Source organism: Carettochelys insculpta, chromosome 3 (assembly GCF_033958435.1).
Source record: "Carettochelys insculpta isolate YL-2023 chromosome 3, ASM3395843v1, whole genome shotgun sequence".
NCBI lineage: Eukaryota > Metazoa > Chordata > Testudines > Carettochelyidae > Carettochelys > Carettochelys insculpta.
The window spans coordinates 174,121,140-174,145,129 of NC_134139.1; the positions used below are offsets into that span (position 1 = coordinate 174,121,140).

The window sequence follows — 23,990 nt, forward strand, 5'->3', positions numbered from 1 at the left end:
AAAATCAAACAAACCTTTTCAGCACAAATGCACAAGCTTTGGAAACATGGGGACTTACTGTTGCATCCCGGACTTGCAGAAGCCATAAAACTAAATTTGAAAACACCTGCCCCATCCCCCACCTTTCAGGCAACAGAAGTTACAATAAGACTTCCATCTTCTCAGTTTAATGATAAACTGCTGCACGCTAAAGGGATAAATGGCATTTTTAAAAAGTCTGCCTGTTATGAGAACAGATGTGCACATCAGCATTCCTTTGCTTATCAAAACCAGAATCAGAGTAGGTAATCTATCCCTAATTTGGTATATCTGAAACATTTTGTTTGCCTTGGCTCACTTTTTTTAAATAAATTCCATACTGGAAATTAGTATACTTTAGTTTCTGATAAAGTAGTTACTAAAATGGTAAAAGTACAAGGTAAAATTTACCTGCAAAGACTTCATTACTTTTAAAAATTATACTACTGAGATAATTAGTATTCTGATTTAAACAGATATTGATTTTCATGCTGAACTACAAAACAGCTCTAGTTTAAGTATACTTTTACTGTGTACTGAACAATCAACTTGGGACTACGGCATAGTTCAATGACACTCAGTACACAAGACAGAAGCTTGGTGAAAAAAAAACCCTCTGAAAATAAGTCTTTTCCTTAAAAGTAGTAACTATACCAACAATGCAATCCAAATTCAATCCATTTGCAATAATTTATATAGTGATATCTTTTCTACCATTTTTCAAAAACATTCAGAAGTGACAAAAATTAACCTTCAAGAGAGAGTTTACTTTTTAAGAACAAGAGAGCAATCTCTTTTCATTACCTCATACTTCGTGTATCCCATCCTCGAATGGCCGTGTCATTGGTTGTTGCAACCTGTGTACAATTGTGGTGTGGACTCCATCGTCCAGAAGTAAATTTTAATTGCCCTTTTCCTTCCAAAGCTGAAGAACTGGAGAGCTGTACGTGAAAAGAGGATATTTATAAATGAGGTTAAAATGAAAATAAATACAGGCACAGTGGGAAAACTGCGAGCTGGCATATTGCTCCATGTGCAAGGTGGTAAAGGATAATAATGGGACTTAATAAATAGGTATGTATGTAAAAACCTAGACCATTAAGTTTATTTTCTAGCCCACACACTATGAAGTAATTTATATAAAGCTTATCTATCCAGTATACATTACTCAGCAGGTAATGGGTAGAAAGATAATTTTCTAAGGTAATTTACTGAAACTTCAGAAAGATAATGTGTGTATTCAAATATCACAATTATGTTCATACATTCCGTTTCATGGAACTGCTCACAAGATATATCAAGTACATGATACGCAATACAGGAGTGCTAATTTTAATCTTAATGAGTGGACCTTCATTCAGTACTAATGAATAACAAATAAATGTACACTTTCTATCACAGTTATTTAAATTTTTTTGGACTGAAAAGTATCTTGGTATTCCTGTGTTGGTCCATCACTGCAGTTTCTAAACACCTTTCTTAATAAAAGCTATCACTGAGCTCCAGTAGAAAAAGATACAATTAGGCATGGAAAGACAATTCCTTTAAGTCAGGGCTCTGAAATAAGGTGGGGAAAGGAAATTTACAAAACTGTAATTGATCTGTTTCAACTGTGTGGTTAAATGGACACTTTTCCTTAGTGCTGTGAATCCAGTGGAATCCAGTGTCCATTACATAAAATAGAATTTTAAAAGTTTCTGCTGAGCTTTAGAATCTACAGATACCAACATCTGTAATCTTTGATAAAATAATGAGACAGACGTTCCTGGACTTACAGGCAATATTCTAATCACCATATCAAGTACATTTGACAATGGATTCCCACTGGATTCAAGGAAAGGGTAGCTCTTGACCAAATTCTTTTAAACATTTTTTATAGTAACAGAGAGAAAGCCATGCTAGTCTATATACTATCAAAACAGAAAAGTAGTGCAGTAGCACTTTGAAGACTAACAGAAATGGCTATGATCTGAAGAAGTGGGTCTGTCCAATGAAAGCTCATCATCTAATAAATTATTCTGTTAGTCTTTAAAATGCTACTGGACTGCTTTTTTGTTTTGATTTTTTTTTATATTTTTCTTCAACTATATTTAATTTACCACATTAGTGACGCAATTCAAACAAGCTTTCCACACTTGCTCTGAACACCCCAAGCGATTTTAAAACTATTACTTCTCCTGCTAGACATAATTGTTCCAGTAAAGATGGCATTAAACAGTTTGTTCATTGCTAAGCCTGCATAAAAGTGGTTCTTCCTCAATAGAAAATAATGGTGGTCCATCCATTTCCTTACAGGTTGTCTATGAATTCTGTGTGGCAAAGGTTTTACAGACCTTCTAATATCCCCTACATCCTAACTGTCAGAAAAACTAAGATCTTCACCTGTTCAGTTAAGAATTATCTTAGCCAGGTAGCTTTGGACACAGTTTTACTATGTTCACCTCCCCTGAAAAAAGCTGCAATTTATTAATAAAGAAGATATCAGGAGGATAAAATTCATCCACTGGATTCAAGATAATAACATAAACTATACTGTACTGCAGTGTTTCTTTGTGTGTACAAATTCATATACACAGGTCCTGAATGGTTCATCTTAAAAATTAAATTAAGCTTATTTAACATGGAGAAAATAAGCTTTGATAATAAGGGAGGAAAAACAATAACATGACATATACAAGAGTTCCACGTAAAATAAAAATCACACATTTGTCATTTTTTCCATATTAATTCCTGGGGTAGGAAGGCCCCCAAGCACCAGGTGTCCAAACATGACCCAATGAATTAGTTGCATCAGTTTTAGGAGAGATTTTTACCATTTTAGCAGACATTTTAAGAAATTATTCCTATCTTAAACGCCGTTATCTTAACTATTATATACAGTTGTCTCTGAGGCTACATCTACACTACATGATAAATACGAATTTAATTCAGTCAGCTCAATTTTACCACATGACTGTCTTCACTGTAAAGACCATTAGCTCGAATTTGGTTGCAGTAATCTTGTGATTATGACGTTGACGTTACCTGACAGGTATAGTGTCAAGCACAAATTCAGAAGTTCGATTAAAGGCCAGTGTGGAAGCGCCACATCTTAAAGTGAATTTATTAGCCTCCAGAGGTGTCCCATATGTAACCCATAATGTTCCTCTCAGTGCTCTACTCTGGCTGCTGCTCTCCAATAACAGAAAGAGCGTAAACTTCCAAAAGCGAGCAGTGAGCCTTTAACTGTGGGCTCATGTTAGTATGACAACTTGAGAAATGGCTTCTCTCTTTCCTTGCTATTAGCACTGTGAGTGCACCAACCCATTCTAATAGCCCCTGAAGGGAGTTAGAGGCTCTGTTTGTATACTTGCTATTTTTTCCTGTGCTGCCTGGCACCAGCCTCTGACTTGCCATTCCCACGTGTCAACAAGGCTGTGCTGCAGGTCATGAGTGCATAAGATGCCAAAAAACTTCTTCTCAGAGGTTCACATTTGTGTGAGAACCACAGGCACCCTTCCCCACAGGCACCACACAGTCTGGGTCTTTCTGCGCTCAACCACATCATGTGGTAGCCCCTAACCCCACCGAGTAAAAGGATGTGCCTGCCGTTTGGTACTGACAATGCTGCCAGTCACGCAGCTAGGGCTCCAAGGGCGTGAAAGATATTCTGGGCTTTTCTGCTGCCATGGGGAAGTTTCCCCTGGTGGTTAAGATACTGGGGGCTTTGCTGCCGCCATGGGGGAGGACCACCTCACCTAGCCCTTGAACTACTGATCCTTCCCTTTGCCCATACCAGGACTTGCTGCTGCCAGGGAAAAGTCTTCCCCGGCAGCTAAAGGGCTTGCTGTCACTGGGGAAGGACAACTTCAGCTGGCTCCCCCACTGCACCTTTCCCCTTCGCCCATACTGGTGCTTGCAGACGCTGGGGGGAAACCAAACATTCTTTTTTCCTGCACTTTTCTATCCTGTTTCTTCTAAATTTAAAAAACAGCCTGGGACTCCCCATTAAGACTCTTCCCAAAACCAATATAGTGAATGGGGAAACTAAAAATTCTTTCTTCCTACTTTCTTCTTAATTTACAAAATATTCTGGGTCCCTGCTTTATTCTCAGGGATCACATGCATGCAATCACGTGAGGTGGGATACTCAGTGGATGGCCAGTTGAGAATACAGTCACTGCCCCCGTGTTGGCAATATAATGTGTGGGGAAACCAAAAATTCTTTCTTCTAATTTTGAGGGTCTCTGCATTATTTCCAGGGATCGACTTATCTTCAGGAAGCAGGAGGAGAATGGTGAAAATGCAATGGGGGAAGATGATGTCAAGACCAGTGAGCATACCCAGAATGCTACAGGGATAAAGGAACTGTGGGATAGCTTCCCACAATGCACTGCTGCAAGAGTTGATGTTAGCCAATTTGTGCATAGCAAAGATGACTCGATTTTTTGGGAAGCATGACGGAAGTGAGGATGGTCAAAATCAAACTTATAAATTCCAGTATTAGAAAACTGATATAAATAAATTTGATTTTCTCTCATAGTGTAGACATAGCCTAAATATCCTTAAGGCCCTTGTCACTCTACACTATAATCCCCAAATATGAGAGATTTCTTCCTGTCTAATGTCATTTGGGAGTGGTACACTTCGAAGTTCAGCCTTGATTCATGTTTGAAGTATAAAGGATACAGTTAGGATTTGCCATGCACCTCAGTTCTTCTCACGTATGACTTTCACAACCTCTATGAAATTAAGCATACTTTTCTAAAAAAAAAGGAGAAGCATGTTTACAGTCCAGGTAAAGCTCCCAATCAACTCACCACAAAATCCTGCTGTAAAAAAGAAAATATTTCAAACACATTTTTGTTCCCCAAGGGATAAGCATTTCCTGGGGTTCTCATCCACAGTTGTACAACAATGGTTCCACCGCAATCCACACCACACTAAACGTACTCAAAAAGAAGTTCTCTTCTACTAAACTGATGGTAAAGAGCAACAAAAGAGTCAAATTATCTCACGCTCCTGAAACAGAAGATAACTCATATGACACTGAAATAAGAACCGGTAGAAAACAAAATGTTTCAAAACCCTCGCTTTGGATTTTCTTTGTGTTTGAATGTGAGAAAAGGCAGACAGAAAGGAATGGTTCTGTCTTCATCTTTCACTTCAACCTCTCTGAAATGGAAGGATGTTGATAAATTGGAGAGAGTTAAACTAAGAACCAAGAGAATTATTATAGGGTAAGAAAGTATGCCTTATGGCAACATATTCAAGGAGCTCAGACTATTTAGCTGAACAAAGAGAAGGATAAGGGTAACTTGATTAGTGTATACTGAGAACAAATATTAAATAATAGGTTCTTCATGGCCCAATGGCTGGAAGTCAAAGCTAGTCAATTTCACACTAGAATTAAGATGTAAATTTTTAATGGTGGGAGTAATTAATCATTGGAACAACTTATTAAAGGTGGTGGTGCATTCTGCTCTACTGACCATTTTAAAATCAAGACTGTATGATTTCTCAAATACCTGCTTTAGAATTTATCTTAGGGTAATTCTGTGGCCTGAGTTATTCACAGGGTCACAGTAGATAATCATAATGGTCCCTTCTGGCCTCAGAATCTATGATTTTGGAGAGAAGGAATGGAAGTGAAAGGAATATACCACATTTCCAGTAGTGTGTAGAAAATGAGCTTATTACACATCCTTTCTATCTAAACAATTAAACAGTGTGGAGCCGAGTTGTAAATCTACAAGGTACTAGTTTGCCATTGCATAATTTTCTGTATTGACCTTTCTAATGGTTATTAACAATTCATTAGAGTGCTTTGATCTAGTCCTCTTTGAAACAGGAATAGCTCCAAGCCCATTAACAAACTGCTAATTTGCTACTTCTTGGGGAATTCTGCACCAAAAATTTAAAATTTTGCAAAAAAAAAACCAACTCTACTTATTTTATTTGTCAAAATAATCGAATAAATTCTGGAAGTTTCATTTACTTTGATCATTTATTCTTGTATCTATTTTGTGAACACAGAATCATAGAATGCTAGGGCTAGAAGGGACCTTAGAAAGTCATCTAGTCCAGCCCCACACCTAAAGCAAGATCAACCACAACTAAATCATCCCAGCCAGAAATTTATCAAGCCAGGACTTAACCATCTCCAGGGATGGAGATTCTACCACCTCTCTAGGTAAAACATTCCAGTGCTTCACCTCCCTCCTGGTGAAAAAGATTTTCCTAACATCCAGCCTACACCTCTGTAACTTCAGACCATTGCTCCTTGTTCTGCCACCCATTGCAACTGAGAACAGCATCTCTCCATCCTCTTTAGAGTCCCATTTCAGGAAGTTGAAGTCTGCTATCCAATCACCTTTCACTCTTCTCTTCTGCAAACTAAATAAGCCCAAGTCTCTCAGCATCTCCCCATCGGTCACCTGCTCCAGCCCCCTAATCATTTTCATTGCCCTCTACTGAACCTGCTTCTAATGCATCCTCAATCCTTTCCATAGTGGGGGCCCACAACTGGACGCAATACTTCAGATGAGGCCTCACCAGTGCTGAATCGAGGGAAATAACAACTTCTCTAGATCTGCTGAAAATGCTTCTCTTAATGCACTCCAATATGTCTGGGCTACAAGGGCACACTCTTGACTCATACCCAGCCTTTCATCCACTGTAATCCCCAGGTCCTTTTCTGCTGCACTGCTACTTAGCCAGTTGGTACCCAGCCTGTAACAAGGCTAAAGATCCTTTTGTCCCAAGTGCAGGACTTTGCACTTGGCCCTGGTAAACCTCATCAGATTACTTCTGGATCAATCTTACAACTTATCTACCTCTCCTCTTAGCTTAGTGTCAACCGCAAATTTGCTGAGGGTGCAATCCATCCCCTCTTTCAGGTCATTGTGTCTACACTACAACAATAACTTCAAACTTGCATTCTTTGAAATACAACTTCAAAGTTGCACATCTACACACACTCTACTTAAAGTTACACTTTGAAGTAGGGCACGACTCCATTCCCGGGAATGGAGTAAGGACTCTGAAGAAAATGTGTGTAGACTCTCTGCTGGCTACTTCGATGTAGTGCCTAACTTCAAAGTTAACTCGAAGTTAGTTTCCAGTGTAGATGTATCCTAAGTGTTTTATGAAAACTTAGTTCCATCCAAATAATCAGCAAGAGCCATTCTAATTGCCATTTATGAGGACACATTCTCTGTTACCCTTTATGCGGCTTGGGGAAAGGAAAAAAAGACAGACTCAATGTGAACAAACACTAAATTAGTAAGGATCCTTATGAAAAATAACAAGAAGTCCTGTGGCACCTTATAGACTAACAGATATTTTGGAGCATAAGCGAGTCTTTGTCCATGAAAGCTTATGCTCCAAAATATTTGTTAGTCTGTAAGGTGCCATAAGACTTCTTGTTGTTCTCAAAGCTACAGACTAACACAGCTACCCCTCTGATACTTATGAAAAATAGTATGAAAGATGCAGATGAACCATTCAGCCCATTCACCCTCTTGGCTGGTGCAGTGTTAATACTGAAGGCTGTTTTGATAAGTGATTAAATGCACACTCATCCAATGGCTCAAATGGATTTTTTACCAATGGGGTCAAAACCAAACGGAGGCCTCAAGATAAGGACAGGCTTTCAAACAGGAAGATATACCTGAGAAAACCCTTTCATAAATTTTAAACCAAAATATCTAAAAATATCATATACTAAAGTAAGGTACATGGAGATGACAGACAAATGGACCCAGAACAATGAGTCAACCCTAAATTTAAGTACATTAAATATTTCAGAACACCAGAAATGGAAGTAGATAGAAGAATCAGATTTCTGCATCCATGACTGAAAAATTCAGGCCACTTTAAAAGTTAGAAGCGTCTAGTGGATTGTTTGGTAGCGTTGTATGTCTGCAACAATACAAACAACAAAATAGATTCAGGAAATGTTTATGACAAAGCGATTCCTTACTAGGCACATTAATGCATAACTTCTGAGTAAGAATGCATTTAGACTACAATAAAGAGACTTATTTCCTCAGAAGAAGTGCAAAGCTTTGAGGAAGTCAGCGGTAATGGAGGTGCTGAGGGAGGGGAAAGTTGAATGCGGAGGTTGTTGTTGTGTCTGGGTCAAAGAAATACGAAAAAAGTTTTCGTGGGTCAGGGAGGGATTGTTAGGTAGTTGGAGGAGCATCTCCCACGTAAGTCCCCCACATGTGAGGAGAATACTCTTTATCAGGCCTGGAGGCAGTGTTCCCTGTATGCTGAGCACTTGCATGTCAGCCCAGGAGAGATTCAGGTGCTGCCCAGCTGCTTAGCAGAGCGTCCACTGTTGGCACCATATGTTTCTGTTGATGGTGAACATATATACATGCCTTGGTGCACGCAACAAAATTTATTCTGCCAATGGATGGAAAAAAGAGAGGGAACACTGCCTGGAGGGCCTGGAGAAACAGCCCAGACCACAAATTGTGGTATGTTAGTGGGAGGGGGCCTGTGGTACAAGTATATAGTGAGCCTGAAAAAAATGATGTTTGGCGCTGGTCCCATGAAGAACCTAGCTGTCCCTAGCTTCTTCTTCAGGCACATATACTTCTACTTCCATGTGTCCCTGCACTTTCTTTCCCCCCAGCCCCATGTGTCCCTACATCCCCACTCCCAGTTAGCTCCTGGTCCCCAGTTGTCCCCCTCTACTGGCCTTTCTGAACCCCAGTCTACGTGATCTCCAAGCAGCCCCATGAGCCCTGCTCTCTCTCTCCATAACCCATACCTCTTCACCCGGCCCCGCCAGCAGGATACTGTGAGAATGCAACCTCTCCTCCCTATCTGATGCTAGCTACTGTTGTCAGTGAGCTGGCTGCTAGCTACTGTTGTCAGTGAGCTGCCTGCCCTCTATTCTAGAGTCATAATAGCTCCTGACATTACTGTAGAGGTTCTTTGTCAGAATGTACTTTCTACAGAGGGAAAAAAAAATCTGCAGGGGACATGAATTCACAATGTGAAGAGTGGTGCAGAATTCTCCCAGGAAAAATGTACATCAACAAGCTCAAAAACGGTCAATCGTCACAGAGAGATAGCTGTGTTTATCTGTATCTTCACAAAACAACACAAAAAAGCAATCATGTGGCACTTTGAAGACTAACAAAATAATTTATTAGGTGATGAGCTTTTGTGGGACAGACCCAAAACGGTCAGTTAGACCATGATAGACTAGTTTCACTCCGCAGCTTGCTGTTATCTAATTGTTTGTGTAGACAAGCCCTTATAGTAAAGGATGTTTTGATAGTTGAAAACACTCATTTTAGACTAAGGAACATACATAATGCAGGAAGAGGAATGGTGTCTTTTAATATGTCATCATTAATAGCCAAAATCGCATGTTTAAAGTTATCTGATGTGCCTTACACATTGTAATTTTGAAAAGAAAAAAATTTATTTGCTGTATATTTTTAGGGTATAAAAGCAATAGATATAATATTCCTAAATTATTGAAAAAACTCACACTGAGAAAGATCAAAGAGAAAATAAAATCTAATAAGAGGGAGGAATGGTAATACACTAAAGGTTTGTGATACAGAAGTGTATAATATGGTAAAATTATATAAGACTACATACTTAGGTTAAATAAAAAGTTTCAGGGAAATTTAAGAGATATAAGATGGTATATCTAGTTTGTACTTTAATATCCCTCATGGAATGATGACTGTCAAAACCCAAAAACATCTTGAATGCCCTAAAGTCTTTCTAGTTTTCAAGGGCAAGTTTGAGATGTTGAGTATGAAACACCTGGTCAATTTATCAGAATTCTGTCCTACTTCACCAAAATATCAAGAAGGAATCACACAACCCATTTTCTGCTTTAATCTCTGGCTGAATTAGAAAAAAAAATTAGAATATCCCGTTTTCATGCCAGAATGATACTGAAGCCAAGTTTCCTAAAGCAAATATATACTATACTTGTTCACTATGTAAAACACTAAATTTACAAGTCGTCATTCCAAACTGGAAAGAGACTACTGCAGAATTAATAGACGAGTGGTGACACTCCATGGAAAATAAAGTGTGATTTCTATTACATCAAGCTAAGCATCTGATGAAGCGGGTCTTTGCCCACGAAGGCTCATGCTCCAAAATATCTGTTAGTCTATAAGGCACCACAGGACTTCTTGTTGTTTTTAACCTAAGCACAGAGTCATAGAAAAATAGACCCGGAAGGGACCTCCAGAAGTCATCGAGTCCAGTGCTCTGTCCCCGCAGCAAGACCAGGTACCGTCTAGACCATGGGTGTCCAACCTTTTGGCTTGCCTGGGCCGCATTGAGTGAAGAGGAATTGTCTTGGGCCGCATATAAAATATATAATATAGTTAATGTACATAAATCACATAATAATGTTAAAAGTTTACAATCTTGTGGGGCCGCATTACTAGCTGCCCAGGGCCGCATGCGGCCCATGGGCCGCGGGTTGGACACCCATGGTCTAGCCAGTCCCTGAAGATGTCTGTCTAACCTGCTCTTAAAGGTCTCCAGAGATGGAGATGCCACAGCCTCCCTAGGCAATTTATTCCAATGTTTAACCACTCTGATAGTTAGGAAGCTTTTCCTACTGTCCAGTCTAAACTTCCCTTGCTGCAGTTTAAGCCCATTGTTCCTTGTCCTATCCTCAGGGATAATGTTTCTCCCTCTTCCTTGTAACACTCTTTCAGGTACTTGAAAACCACTATCATGTCCCCTCTCAGTCTTCTCTTTTGTAAACTAAAAAAGCCCAATTCTTTCAGTCTTCCTTCATAGCTCATGTTCTCTAGACCTTTAATCATTCATGTTGCTCTTCTCTGGACCTTCTCCAATTTCTCCATATCTTTTTTGAAATGTGGTTCACAGAACTGGACATAATACTCCAACTGATACTGTACTCACACACAATACTCCTAATCAGTGCAGAGCAGAGCGGAAGAATGACTTCTTGTGTCTTACTCACCACACTCCTGTTAATAAATCCAAGAATCATGTGTGCTTGTTTTTGCAACTGTGTCACACTGGCCAGACAAATACCCAGAGACCAGCCACTCCAAGACAGGTCCAAAAAAGCCAAGAACAGAACACCACTGGTCATTACCTACAGCCCCCAACTCAAACCACTGCAACAAATTATTAAAGACCTACAACCTATCCTTAATCAGGATGCCACACTCCAGGAGGCCTTAGGTGACGTGAGTGTTCTCTCCTACAGACAACCTCCCAACTTTATGAGGATCCTCACCAACAGCCACAGTCTATACCCCAGGAATACCAGTCCTGGAACTTTTCCTTGCAACAAAGCCCACTGCCAGCTTTGTCCACATATCTTTTCTGGAAATAGCATCACTGGACCTAACCAGGTTATTCACAGAATCACAGGCACATTCTCATGTTCCTCAACTAACATCATATATGCCATCATGCGCCAACAATGCCCAGATGCTTTGTATATTGGACAGACTTCTAACGCCCTTAGACAAAGAGTTAATGGGCACAAAACAGACATAAAAATACTCCAGATCCACAAACCGGTTAGTCAACATTTTAATGGAGTGGGCCAGTCTGTTAATGACTTAAGAGTCTGCGTGTTACTGAAGAAAAATTTTCGCACCACTATTGAAAGGGAGACAGCCGAGATGTCTTTTATATTCAAATTCGGCACATTAACATATGGTTTGAACCGGGATGGGAATTTTCTGAGTTGCTATAGGGGCTCGTTTGCATATTTGGCTTAATCTAATTCTTGACCTTCCCCCCCACTCCTCTACTCTCTGACTTGCTCACCTTTATCATTTTTTTCTGATTTGTCCTCCTTCATTACTGTTTTTGGTTCTTTGTGCCTTAAATATTTAGTCTGTTCTGGTACGGCTATGGTCTGAAGAAGTGGGTCTGTCCCACGAAATCTCACCTAATAAATTATTTTGCTAGTCTTTAAACTGCTACTTGACTGCTTTTTTTTCTTTACTTCCTGTTTCTTTCAGTCATATACCTTTGCCATTACTAAACTATTTACTTAATTTGCCCAACACTATGTCCAAGGGTCAGCAATTCCCATCAGGAACAAGTTGATTGATTCCAATTAAGCCTGACACCTTCTCTGTGCTGAAGCAACCTCAGGGACCAGGATGCTACAACTAACTCTCTGTCACAAGGTGTTTATAATCTGAGTGATTCATCTTAATCACCACTCTCCCACCCCACATACAGGAACTGTTAAAAACAACTCCTCATGGAGGTATGCATAATCCGTAGCCCAGACAGATACATGAACCATTCATAACCTTAACACAGTATGTTGCCTTAAATCAGATTACATGATGAGGTTGTATCAACTTAGTCTCCTGCTACTGCAATCCAGGAGGTCACTTCGAGTCCTATGTCATATGTTCGTATGATCACATATCTTTGCAAAGTACTGAGAGTGGAGGTTAAACCGCTCTACATAAGTGATAATAATAATTATAGTCATAACAACAATACTAATGATACTCTGAAGACATGGCAGATTTGAGATGTGTGGCATTTACAATGAGAAAATTGGGTATGTTTGATTTTTTTCTTTTTCCCAGAAACATTTCAGTTCTTTAAATTTATAATTCTGAAACAGCTATAACATATTACAATCTTATTCTCTGAATGATTTGAAAATTCATAACAAATAGAAATTTGATAATAGATCTGATTTAGAGAATGAGAAAATTCCCTTTAAACTTCTCTTTCTCCTTAATGAATTTTTGTAACATTTCATTAATTTCTACAGTGCCTCTGTGTCTGCAGCAGCTAGGCACTTTAATTACAGACAATAAACCACAAAAGAAGAATAAAATAAAACAGTTAATCAAATGCTAACACATGAGGCTTACATCTTGCCCTGAAGGTTGCCAGACTAAAACCTCTGATAGCCCTTCAACTTCAGTGAATTCCAAAATGATATCCCTAATGGAGGAATTTTTGTCTCCAAACGTGATGTATTCAGTTCATTCAGGTAGCGCACACATCTCATCTTATCATTACTGTCTTTACAGGTTACAGGGTGAAAAATGGTATATCCAGTAATGAAGTCCCTAAAGATCTAAATTGTTAAAGATCACCAGCTGAGATAAATTAACTCATGGTGGTGAGCCTCACAACTCAGGAAACAGGCAGCTGCATTCTGCAGTAGCTGTAGTTAGGAGGTGTAACCCTATATAGAGGGCATTACAACACCCAACCCAGGAAATAGCAAGTATATAAAAGGCTGTTGTCAGGTTTATAATGCAAGGAAAAAGTAGTCTTCTGGATAACTGGAGAGGCTGAATGTCACTATGAGCCATAATACTATCCAAAAATTCCAACAGGACCCTGATGCTACCATTTTGCTTAAAATTAAATACATAAAATGAGAAGAGGGTGCAAACTGAGCCTGCACACTTCACCATATCTCTCACTGCCAGCAAGCATACATCCTTGTCCAATTTGAGCTACCAGCAATTCAACTTCATTCAGACTGCTCTTTCAGAAGACATTGGGAAAGTAATGAGATGGTGGACTCTGAGTTCAATAAAAAAGAATTGCAGAGGCAAGTATCATCATTTTAGTGGTAACACAAGAGCCTTCTGATAACACTCCAATACTTTCACACTAGCATTCAGACAGCAAGGAAGGACACAAGCTGGAAACTTGTTGGACTCCACATTTAACTGCCTTTGGAGAGAACAAATTGCCCAGAAGTTGTTTGCAGTAGTTTTCTAAGAAAGAGTGATCTGACAAAACTGGCATGCATGCATTATCTTCTCGTTCATTAATAGACGTTAACAATCATATTAATACATTTTTATTCCCATGCCAAAGTGAACAATGGCCAGAGATCAAAGAAAATTGTTGAATCCAAACATGGGAAGCAGTGGCCCATCGCTCCCTTGTATATAAGCTACCCCCAAAAACAGCAAGTGCAAAACAGCATGGTGATTAGCAAGAATGGAATACAGGGAAGGTACAGGGGCAGCTACTCAGCATTTTTCTTAGAAGTCCTCACCACCGCATGACTCAATTTTAGCATGCTCGTAGGCTCCAATGCAGAGTTTCTCTTTGCAGCTTCTTTTCACTTTTCTTATTTTTGTTTCCATTTCCCTGCTGTTTTTAGGTAGATGAGTCAGAAGGAAAGAACGTTTGAGAAGAATTAAGGTAAGTGATCTATGCTTTCAGGTCAAAGTAAACTCAAAATACTGAGTATGACAAGTATGGTCTGGCATCATTAAGCTCTTTATGGCATTTTTTTACCTCCTTTCTTCCTAACAGGTGAAGACATACCATTGTCTTTCAAGATATTCCTTTGTAGGATGAAACAAAAAGGAAGAGATAAGAGAAATCAAGTTTCAGAAGGAAAAATAACATGGGGTACTTTCTGTGAATATGCTCAACCTGAAGTAATACTTTTTGTCACATCTCACTCCCTGGCAATCAATGTTAACGTCTCAATAACGGTTGATTCTTCAAGATGTGTCCCTGTGGGTGCTTCACAATAGGTGTCGGGCTCACCTGGCGCCGCAGATTGGAAATCTTCCAGCAGTTTCTCCTGGATCGCGCATACGCCGGCGCGCGCCGCCCCCCTGCGCACCCCCGGCCGCGTGCGCTATCCGGTCCCCACCAGTTCCTTGACCAACCGCCTCGGATGCTCCTGAAAAACACTGGACAGAGATCCGAAGTGGGGAGGATGGGCGGGTGGTGGAGCACCCACGGGGACACATCTCAAAGAACCATCGTTACTACAGGTGAGTAACTTCTCTTTCTTCTTCGAGTGGTCCCCGTGGGTGCTCCACAATAGGTGACTACCCAGCAGTAACCCAAGTAAGGAGGTGGGTAATCGGTTTATGTGCAGCTTGCCCCCGAGAGGACTGCTGTCGACAGGCGGGTATCCTCTTCAAATACCTGAGGCAGGGCATAATGCTCAGCAAAGGTGTCGTAGGATGACCAGGTCGCCGCTCTACAGATGTCTTTTAACGCGATGCCCTTGAAGAAGGCTGTTGACGCCGCCACCGCCCTGGTGGAGTGAGCCCTGGGCGGGGCCAGCAAAGGAGCATTATGAAGCTCGTAACACATTTTTATACAGGACACAATGTGCTTTGAGAGTCTCTGTGAAGAGAGACCTTCTCCTTTTGACCTGGGAGCGAGAGAGACTAGGAGCCTGTCCGTTTTCCGGAAGAACTTAGCTCTGTCTATGTAGAAGGCCAATGCCCTCCTGACATCCAGGAGATGCAGGCATGCCTCCTTGCCGGAGCTGTGAGGCTTCAGGTAAAACGAGGGTAAAACTATTGGCTTGTTAAGATTGGACTCCGAAGAGACGTTTGGAACAAAGGCTGGGTGCAGCCTTAAGCTTACCGCCTCCTTTGAGAATACTGTGCAGTGCGGTGTTGCCATCACTGCCGCGAGCTCACTCACCCTGCGGGCTGACGTAGTTGCAAGGAGGAAGGTTGTTTTTATTGTAAAGAGACGTATGGGAACTGTGGCTATTGGTTCAAAAGGTGGACCCGATAGCGTGCTGGGCACCAAGTCCAAATTCCACAATGGTGGAAGCGGTTTCCAAGGGGCGTACAGGTGTACCAGCCCCTTCAAGAACCTGGTAACGATAGGATGGGTGAACACCGTGGGCCCTTCCTCTGTATGCCGAAAGGCTGATATAGTGGCGAGGTGGACCTTTAGCGAGGATAGAGAAAGCCCGCCTCTCTTGAGGTCCAATAAGTATTCTAGTATTACAGGTATAGGAACATCAAGGGGAGCTAACTGCTTGGCGGAACACCAGGCTGTGAATCGAGTCCATTTCTGCTTGTAAGTCCTCCTGGTGGAGGTCCTTCAGCTACGTTCCAGGACTTGTTGTACTCCCTCCGTACACGTGCTCTTTAAGGAGCTGAGCCATGGATTAGCCATGCTTGTAGGTGCAGACCCTGAGGGTGCGGGTGCACTATGGACCCCTGAGCCTGCGTGAGTAAGTCCGGCGCCACCGGTAGAGGGAGCAGTGGGCGGTCCGACATGCGCAGAAGCAAGGGAAACCATTGCTGCCGATCCCAAGTGGAATTATGAGTATCATGCGAGCTCTCTCCCTTCTGGCTTTGTGCAAGACCTGGTGGATAAGCGCTGCGGGGGAAATGCGTAAAGTAGGGAGCCACTCCATGAAAACATGAATGCGTCCCCCAGGGAAACCCCAACCCACTCCTGCCCTGGAGCAGTATTGGGGACACTTTTTGTTGTACTGGGTGGCAAACAGATCGATCTGGGGAAACCCCCATGTACGAACAATGCGCCATAGCAGATCGGAGCGGATCTGCCATTCGTGCATGATTGCAAAGCGCCTGCTCAGCTGATCTGCTTTCACGGTGTGAGCGCCCAGCAAGTATGAGGCTTTCAACGTTATATTGTTGGTGATGCACCAATTCTACATTCGGACTGCTTCCGCACATAGGGCACGGGATCGTGCTCCTCCTTGTCGACTGATGTAAAACATAGTGGAGGTATTGTCAGTATTGAATCCCGACTACTTTGCCATGTAGGTAATCTCGAAAATGTTTGCAGGCGTTGAACACTGCTCTGAGCTCCAGTATGGTTATGTGCAGTGTCTGTTCCGCAGGTGACCATAGCCCTTGCGTTACCTTGTCGCCGATGTGCGCTCCCCATCCTATGAGGGAGGTGTTGGTAGTAAGAAAAATAGAAATTTGTGGTTGGTAAAAAAGCACCCCCACTAGCAGATTCTCGGGGTTTTCCCACCACGCCAGGGATCTGCGCACCTCTGTTGTGGGCGACACCACTCTGTGGACAGTGTGGGATACCGGTTTGTAAATGCTCGCCAGCCAATGCTGCAGGCTTCACATGTGCAACCTGGCATTCTGTACCACAAACGTCGCTGCCGCCATGTGGCCCAGCAGCTATAAGCACATTAAGACCGGCACCATGGGGCTGTATGTGATGACTTGCACCAGCGAACTGATGGCGCGGAAGTGGGTGTCGGGTAGGTACACCCTTGCTGTGATAGAGTTTATGCATGCCCCTATGAACTATATATGTTGTGTGGGTTCGGACTTTGACTTTGTGAGGTTGATGACTAGGCCCAGCGAAGAAAAACGTGTCTGCTGTGACGCGTATCATGCGTGAGACCTCTGCCTTCGAGGCCCCTTTTAGCAGGCAGTCGCCCAGATATGGGAAAAATAAACACCCCCTGTCTGTGCAGGTAGCCTGACACCACTGCCAGGGTTTTGGTAAAGACTCTGGGGGCCGAGGAGAGGCCAAACGGAAGAACCCTGTGCTGGAAGCGCTCCTGGCCGACCGTGAAGTGGAGGAAGCATCTGTGTGCCGGGTGGATTGTTATATGAAAGTAAGCATCTTGTAAGTCGAGTGCTGCAACCCAGTCTCCATCGTCCAGTGCCGTGAGTATCAAGGCAACTGTGATCATCCGAAAAAGTTGCTTGCGCAAGTAACAGTTGATGCCCCGAAGATCTAAGATGGGCCTCCAGTCTCCTGTTTTCTTCTCTGGTAGGAAGTAGCGTGAATAAAAACCTACCCCTGGAATTATTCCGGCACTCTTTCCACTGCCCCTATGAACATAAGGTGATTCACCTTCTGCTTGAGCCTCGCCTCGTGGTAGTGTCCCTGAGGTGAGGCCTCATGGGAGGCTTCGTCAGTGGAAGCGACTGGAAGGGGATCGCGTAACCCGTGGCTATGATCTCCAGCACCCATTTGTCTGTGGTGATCTTTTGCCATTGGGAGTGGAACGGTCTGAGGCGATGATGGAACATGAGATGAGAGTGGCATTGAGCGAGGGTATTGATAGTGTAGCCCGACATACCCTTCAAACTTGTTGCCTTTGGGCCTGACCCGACGGGGGTACGTCTTTGTTGAGAACGTCACCTAGGAGTTCTGTACTGTTGCTGCTGTTGATAGCGCCTTTGGCCATAGCCCCGTTGATATTGAGCACGCTGTGGTTGTAAGCGTAGCGTCTTTGCTGAGGATAAAATTTTTCCCTCCTGTATGGGGGAGTATAAATGCCCAAGGCTCTAAGTGTAGCTCTCGAGTCCTTACTGGAGTCAAGGACCGAGTCGGTTGAGTCTGCAAACAGCTTTTGTGTATCAAAGGGAAGGTCCACGATCTTCGCCTGTAGGTCCCTCGGGATACCCGACGTCTGGGGCCAGGATTCTCTACGCATGACCACTGCTGTAGCCGTTGAACGTGCCGCCGTGTCTGCCACGTCCAGGGCAATCTGGACTCCCGTCCGCGATGCTGCGTAGCCCTCTTGAACAATCACCTTTAACACCGGCTTTTTGTCTTCCGGAAGTGAATCCATGAGGGGAGTAAGCCTGGAGTAATTATCAAAATTATGGGTTGCTAGGTGTGCCCATAATTTGCCACTCTCAATAGCAGGGTAGAAGAGGAATATACCTTCCTGTCAAACAGCTCTAGCTTCTTAGCATCTTTGTCTGATCCCCTCGATTTGTACTGAGAAGCCTTTGACCTCTGCTGGGACAACTCGACCACCAAAGAATTTGGTTGTAGGTGACTGAAGAGGAACTCCATGCCCTTTGCCGGGACGAAGTACTTCTTATCCACTCTCTTGTTCGTAGGCGGAACAGAGGCCGGAGTCTGCCAGGCGGAACAGAGGCCAGAGTCTGCCATATAGTAGTGGCTGACTCCAGAATGGCTTCGTCCAGCGGAATAGCAATTTTGGATGAAGCCGGGGGTCTCAAATTTTCCAGGAGTTTGTGATGTTTCTCCTGCACCTCTGCCGTTTGAATGTCTTGCGTGAAGCCACCCTTTTAAACAGCTCCTGAAACTGTTTAAGGTCATCCGGGGGAGAGACATCTCTGGGGGCCATGGCCTCGTCTGGGGAGGATGAGGAAGAACCACTAGGGTAAACCTCCCTCGAACCCTCGGGCTCCTGCGGTCGATGATACACTTGCTCCCTGGAGGATTGTGAAGGAAAGGCTCGGGTTTCTAAAATTAACTCCCCCTGAGACAACTGTGTTTCCGTCCCCGATTGGGAGTGCCCACGGGGGTATTGAGCGGCCGGGGGGGACCTGCCCCTGGGTGTAGGCCTGTGGTGTCTGTGTCCAGCATGATAAGGATGACCATGGCAGCATGGGCAAGGGTCCGGGGATGGAGACCTAGACCACTCACAGGGTGTGTACCCCCAATGTCTGGGAGAGCAAGACCTCCGCGATGACACAGATACAGGTGAAACTGGCTTGTGATAGTACTCCAGGGGATCCAATCGCAGAAATGGCCATGGTGACATTGGTTGGAGGAACGGAGAAGGAGGTTCCGGATGGGCCGGTGGAGACACAGGCCTTCAATGCGGTGTGTGTATCACAGGGGGAGGGCTTGGTGCTAACAGCAGCGCAGCCCTGTCCGGAGATGGACTGCGGTGCCGGGCTTTTGATTTTGCCTTCCCCTCCCCTGCGGGGCCGGCACCGCCCCCTCCCGTGCCGGGGATCTCGGCCCCACTGTCAGCTCCGCGCTCGGCACCGTCAGCTGCGGTGCCGCACGGGTATCCTCCTCCGGTGCCTGCAGGCTCCGTGCCTGGCTCCCCTGCACCGTTGGTGCCGTGGGGGCCGGTGCCGCCTGTGGTGGTGCTGCCGGGTCCGGCGTTTGCTTCGCTGACGCTCTAGGCACCACGCGTGCTGGCTGTTGTATAACCGGAGGCTCAGCCTCTGCCATGTGTGCTGCCGCGCTGCCGCCTGCCTGAGTATGCGGCTGGGGGCTGTGTGCTCCGCTCGTCCTGCTCGCTGCAAACGCCGACAAGGATCGAGCCAGGGAGAGTTTCCTCCGTTTCTGCACCGAGGGGGTCAGAGAAAACTGCCCTCCTCTTATGCAACCCAGAGGGCCCTTCTGGGTGAGGCTTCTCCGGCAAGTCCGGCTGGAGAGCCTTATCAACAAGAGCATTTTACGCCTCATCACTCTGTCCCTCCTGGCCCTGGCTGTGAGCTTAGCACAGTGAGAACACTTCTGGGTAGCCTGTGATTCCCCCAGGCATCGGATGCATTCGCTATGCCCCACGGAGGCCGGCATAGCTTCACGGCATGACTCAGCTTTTTAAAACCTGAAGAGGCCATTGCGGTGAGTCCTTTACTGTTAATAGGGTACTTAGCACTTAATCCGTGCCTTTCCACCCCAAATAGCGATCACTGGCCTGAGGGGCAGCCGGCGGCCTAAATGGCCTTCACGTCCGCTCTTCTCTTCTCCACTCCTCTCTTTTTTTTTTTTTTTTTTGCTGATATTCTCTTTGTCTTTGCTTTCTCTCTTTTTTTTTTTGTTTAATAACCAAAAACAACAAATGACACGTAGAAAAAAACCACTATTTAATCTGACTCTGGCCTTAGCCTAAGTGGATTCCGTCTGCAGCCAATGGCGGTTGAGAAGGAACTAGCAGGGACCGGATTGTGCATACAGCTGGGGGCGGCGCGCACCAGCGCGATCCAGGAGAAATTGCTGGAAGATTTCCAATCTGCGGTGCCGGGCAAGCCTGACACCTATTGTGGAGCACCCACGGGGACCACTCGAAGAAGAATCTTTACTGGTGGACCAAACTATGGATAAAGATGGCAGTGCATCAGGGATCAGCACTGAGCCCTTTCTTGTTCATAATAGTTCTGGATATCCTCACAAAGAACATACAGAAGGAGGCACCTGGTTCATGCTGTTTGCACATGCTATTCTCTCCATGCCAGTCAACCCCTAACTTGTCATGTCATGCTGCCACTTACCTTTATCCATCACTTCCACCGCTGCAACTGGGAACCAGGAGTTGGGCATTGTTCCTGGCAGGGAAGGGTGTGAACAGAGGTAAGGGGGCCAACGCTCATGTTATAAGAAAACACCAATAAGCTTAACAAGGGAAGTCTATAAAACAGTGCTACATCCAGTTTTAATATCAGGTGTTAAATGTTGGACAAAGAAAAAAATTAGCAAATAATCTGTTCCCTCAAAATGCAAATATTGAGAATGATGAGTGGTGTAAGCAAGGAAGACATTCGGAGGAATGCATAAATTATAGACACACTCAAAGTAACACCAGTAAATAAAGAAAGAGGGCATGTAAGTGAAGATGATTTGGTCATGTACAGTGCATTCCTGAAAATTATGCAACAAGCTAGTTCAAAATATCAAAAAAACCCCAAAAAACCAGAGAGCCTGACTCAAGAAGTATAGGGATGTCATAAAGGACGACCAGTTAGCATATGGTGTGCATAGAACATGGAACTGAACAGAACATTTTGGAGAGATGGAAGACCCGTAGGTGGGATTAACAGAAGGAATAGGAGGAAGAATAAGAAAAAAAGAGAACACATATAGGAAAAATGAGCAATTGAGGAACAGAAGAGAATCACTGACTCATAATGAAGCTAATATTGAGCTAAAATAGGGTCATTGCATTTTCCAATATCTAAGGTCAAGGTCATGCAAAAGGCCGAGAAAAACAGGTCATATAGGTCATTTTTGGGAGGCAAGACAAGACTGTTTATACATTTGCTGGCAAAAAACAGGCCACTACACCACAGTTCTGGTATGAATATTTTGATTGAGATGGAAAGAACATATAAGATGTCCATGCTTCAATGCCTCTGTCTATTTAATTATACTGCAGTATGTTTAGAACAGCTGAAGATGGCATTTACCTGCATACGAAGATCTACCTGATTTAGTGACATCTGCACTATTGTCCATTTGAGGAACTTTTTCACATTCTCTTACAAAACGTAGAGTGATCGTATAGATTTAGACCTCTTCTCAGTTCAACTAATGATTATAAATGGCAAACAATAGCTAATTTAATTTGAAAAGTTACTGACAGCGAGCATCAGACTAGATTCCCTGGGTCATGTCCTCGAGCAATTTTTTTTAAAAGCAGCTTGGTTTTAAGATGGCTGAAAGACAGGCTAAAATATATCTATTAAATACTGTAGTGAAAATCACAAAATGATGTGGACAAAATTGTTGAAAGACCAAAAAAGAAAAGGAAATGAAATTGGACTATGGGGACAATAAATTATGGATTAAAAATATTTCCTATGATAGGCTGACTGGATGATTGAAGAACTGCAGGTTCCTGTAGTTTGATTACAAATGTTTTTGTAAAATTTTAGAATTAGTTTAAATTAGAAAAATAAGGGTTGTGAACTCCAGCAAGATCAAATAGCAGAAGCCCATAAAAAAGAGTAACAGGTAGAAATACAAGCATGAAAATTTTTCAAGGTACATATATTCTTATTTTCCTCAACTCTCCAGAATTGGAGGTGAGGGGGTGAAAAATGCATTAAAAGGAGGATTAGGATTTTCCCTTATGATTATGATCAGTAGACTCTATAATGGTGACAAATCTGCACCAAAAGAAAGATGTAAAATTCTTGAAGCAGCAAAAATTAGCAGTTAAGATAGGCTTTATCTTGGGCATGATTCTACTTTCCATCAAACCTCATTTATAGTAGTGTAATTCAACTGACTTCAGAAGAACCATTCCTGATTAACATGTGTGTAAGTGATCTCATACTCAGGCATATTCTGGCCATAGAGAAAAATGTGTCATGTTTTATTGCAGCCTTGGATTATATTTTCATTTAGTGAAAATGAACGGTGGCATATATGGCATTATCTGAGAAAAGTGTGACAGGCAGTGAGGGCAGTTTCTTTCTGATGGTTTGACAATATGCACCTACAAAGGATATAGAACTACACTGGGGCCAATTACTTTTCCATAATCTCTTCCAGAATGAAGCAGGCCATCAAGTCGTCGGACACCACATGACTTCTGCTGTAACATTCTAAGAAGAAATGATACCTAAGGACATGGGATTGAAATGGTCCTCCTAAATCACCAAGTCCAAGTCCTCCCTGCCTCCCCCACCCCAGTTATCAAAGGTGATCCAAATTATGTAATCCTGCTCGTAAATTGAAACAACTTCATCTTAAAACTAGTTTGTTCCCACTACTCCAGCCATACTCCCTCCAAACTATTGTATGAGGCTTACCAAGCTAAACTCTCTTTGGTCTCCTCTGTTAAGATTGGCAATTGATTCCTCTGATTATCCTCCTAACCCTTCTACGTATCTGATCCAGTTTAAATTCAACAGTTTATCTTTGTAGGCACTGTTCATGCTATATTTTCTTCAGAGTAATTTGCTTGCAAATACATACAGTAAACAGACATGGACTTTTTTCCATTCCTTGAAGACTTCGCTGGATACCAATACTGATGTCTTATAAAAATGATTATAACCTCTAAATCAACTGTGGAGGACACTAATGTTCTCTATTTAGGAGAGCTTTTACATAAAGCCTTTGGGATTACACATTTAATTTTTTTTTCTTATTAAATCTTGTGAGAACAGACTTTCTGAGCTATAGGTCGAAGTTGCATTGTGTGCTTTGAACTTGTTTTCAAGACCCACAGAGTTCTGTTCTTTTTTTGCTAATCTCCGAGAGTGCCCTGCTTTTATTGTTATAAGCACACACTTGTGCACAGAAACAGAAAAACATGAACATATAAAACTTTGGTTTTAAACTTGCAATGTACATTGAACTCCATTGAACAAATGGGTTGTACAGAGACAAAACAAAATCTTAACTATATTGACATCACATTCATTTTCAAAACACCCTTTACGTATGGAGATGATGGCTTAAATGAAAATACAGTAACCATGCACTGTCTGCTCACTAATCCATTTCCAGGGCATTACTACAAACATTTCAAATCCCAGAACAGACTTTTTTTTTAAAGAAATCTTTTCTTTTTCCTAAAAAAAATCTCTCCTCCTTTTCCCCTCAGACGTGAAATTTCCCACCCTTGTTATTGACAACACTCATTCTTGGGTCAGTTTTTCTACACATCAAATATCCATAAGCTTTGAAACCCAGTATTTCTCAGCACTTGTAACATGAAATGAATCCCTTTGGAAAAGGGAGACACTTAGCTTCTCAATGGAGATCAACAACTTACTTAAGCCTGG

At 42.8% G+C, this 23,990-nt stretch overlaps 1 protein-coding gene across 1 annotated transcript in view; it reads right to left on the reverse strand.

Annotated features, from left to right (window-relative positions):
• EIPR1 (EARP complex and GARP complex interacting protein 1) overlaps positions 1–23,990 on the reverse strand; it is a 168,672-nt gene that overhangs the window by 18,316 nt on the left and 126,366 nt on the right. Inside the window, exon 6 of the mRNA XM_074991214.1 lies at positions 823–959. Within this exon, the coding sequence (XP_074847315.1) occupies positions 823–959 (137 nt within the window). The remainder of the gene's footprint in view (positions 1–822; positions 960–23,990) is intronic.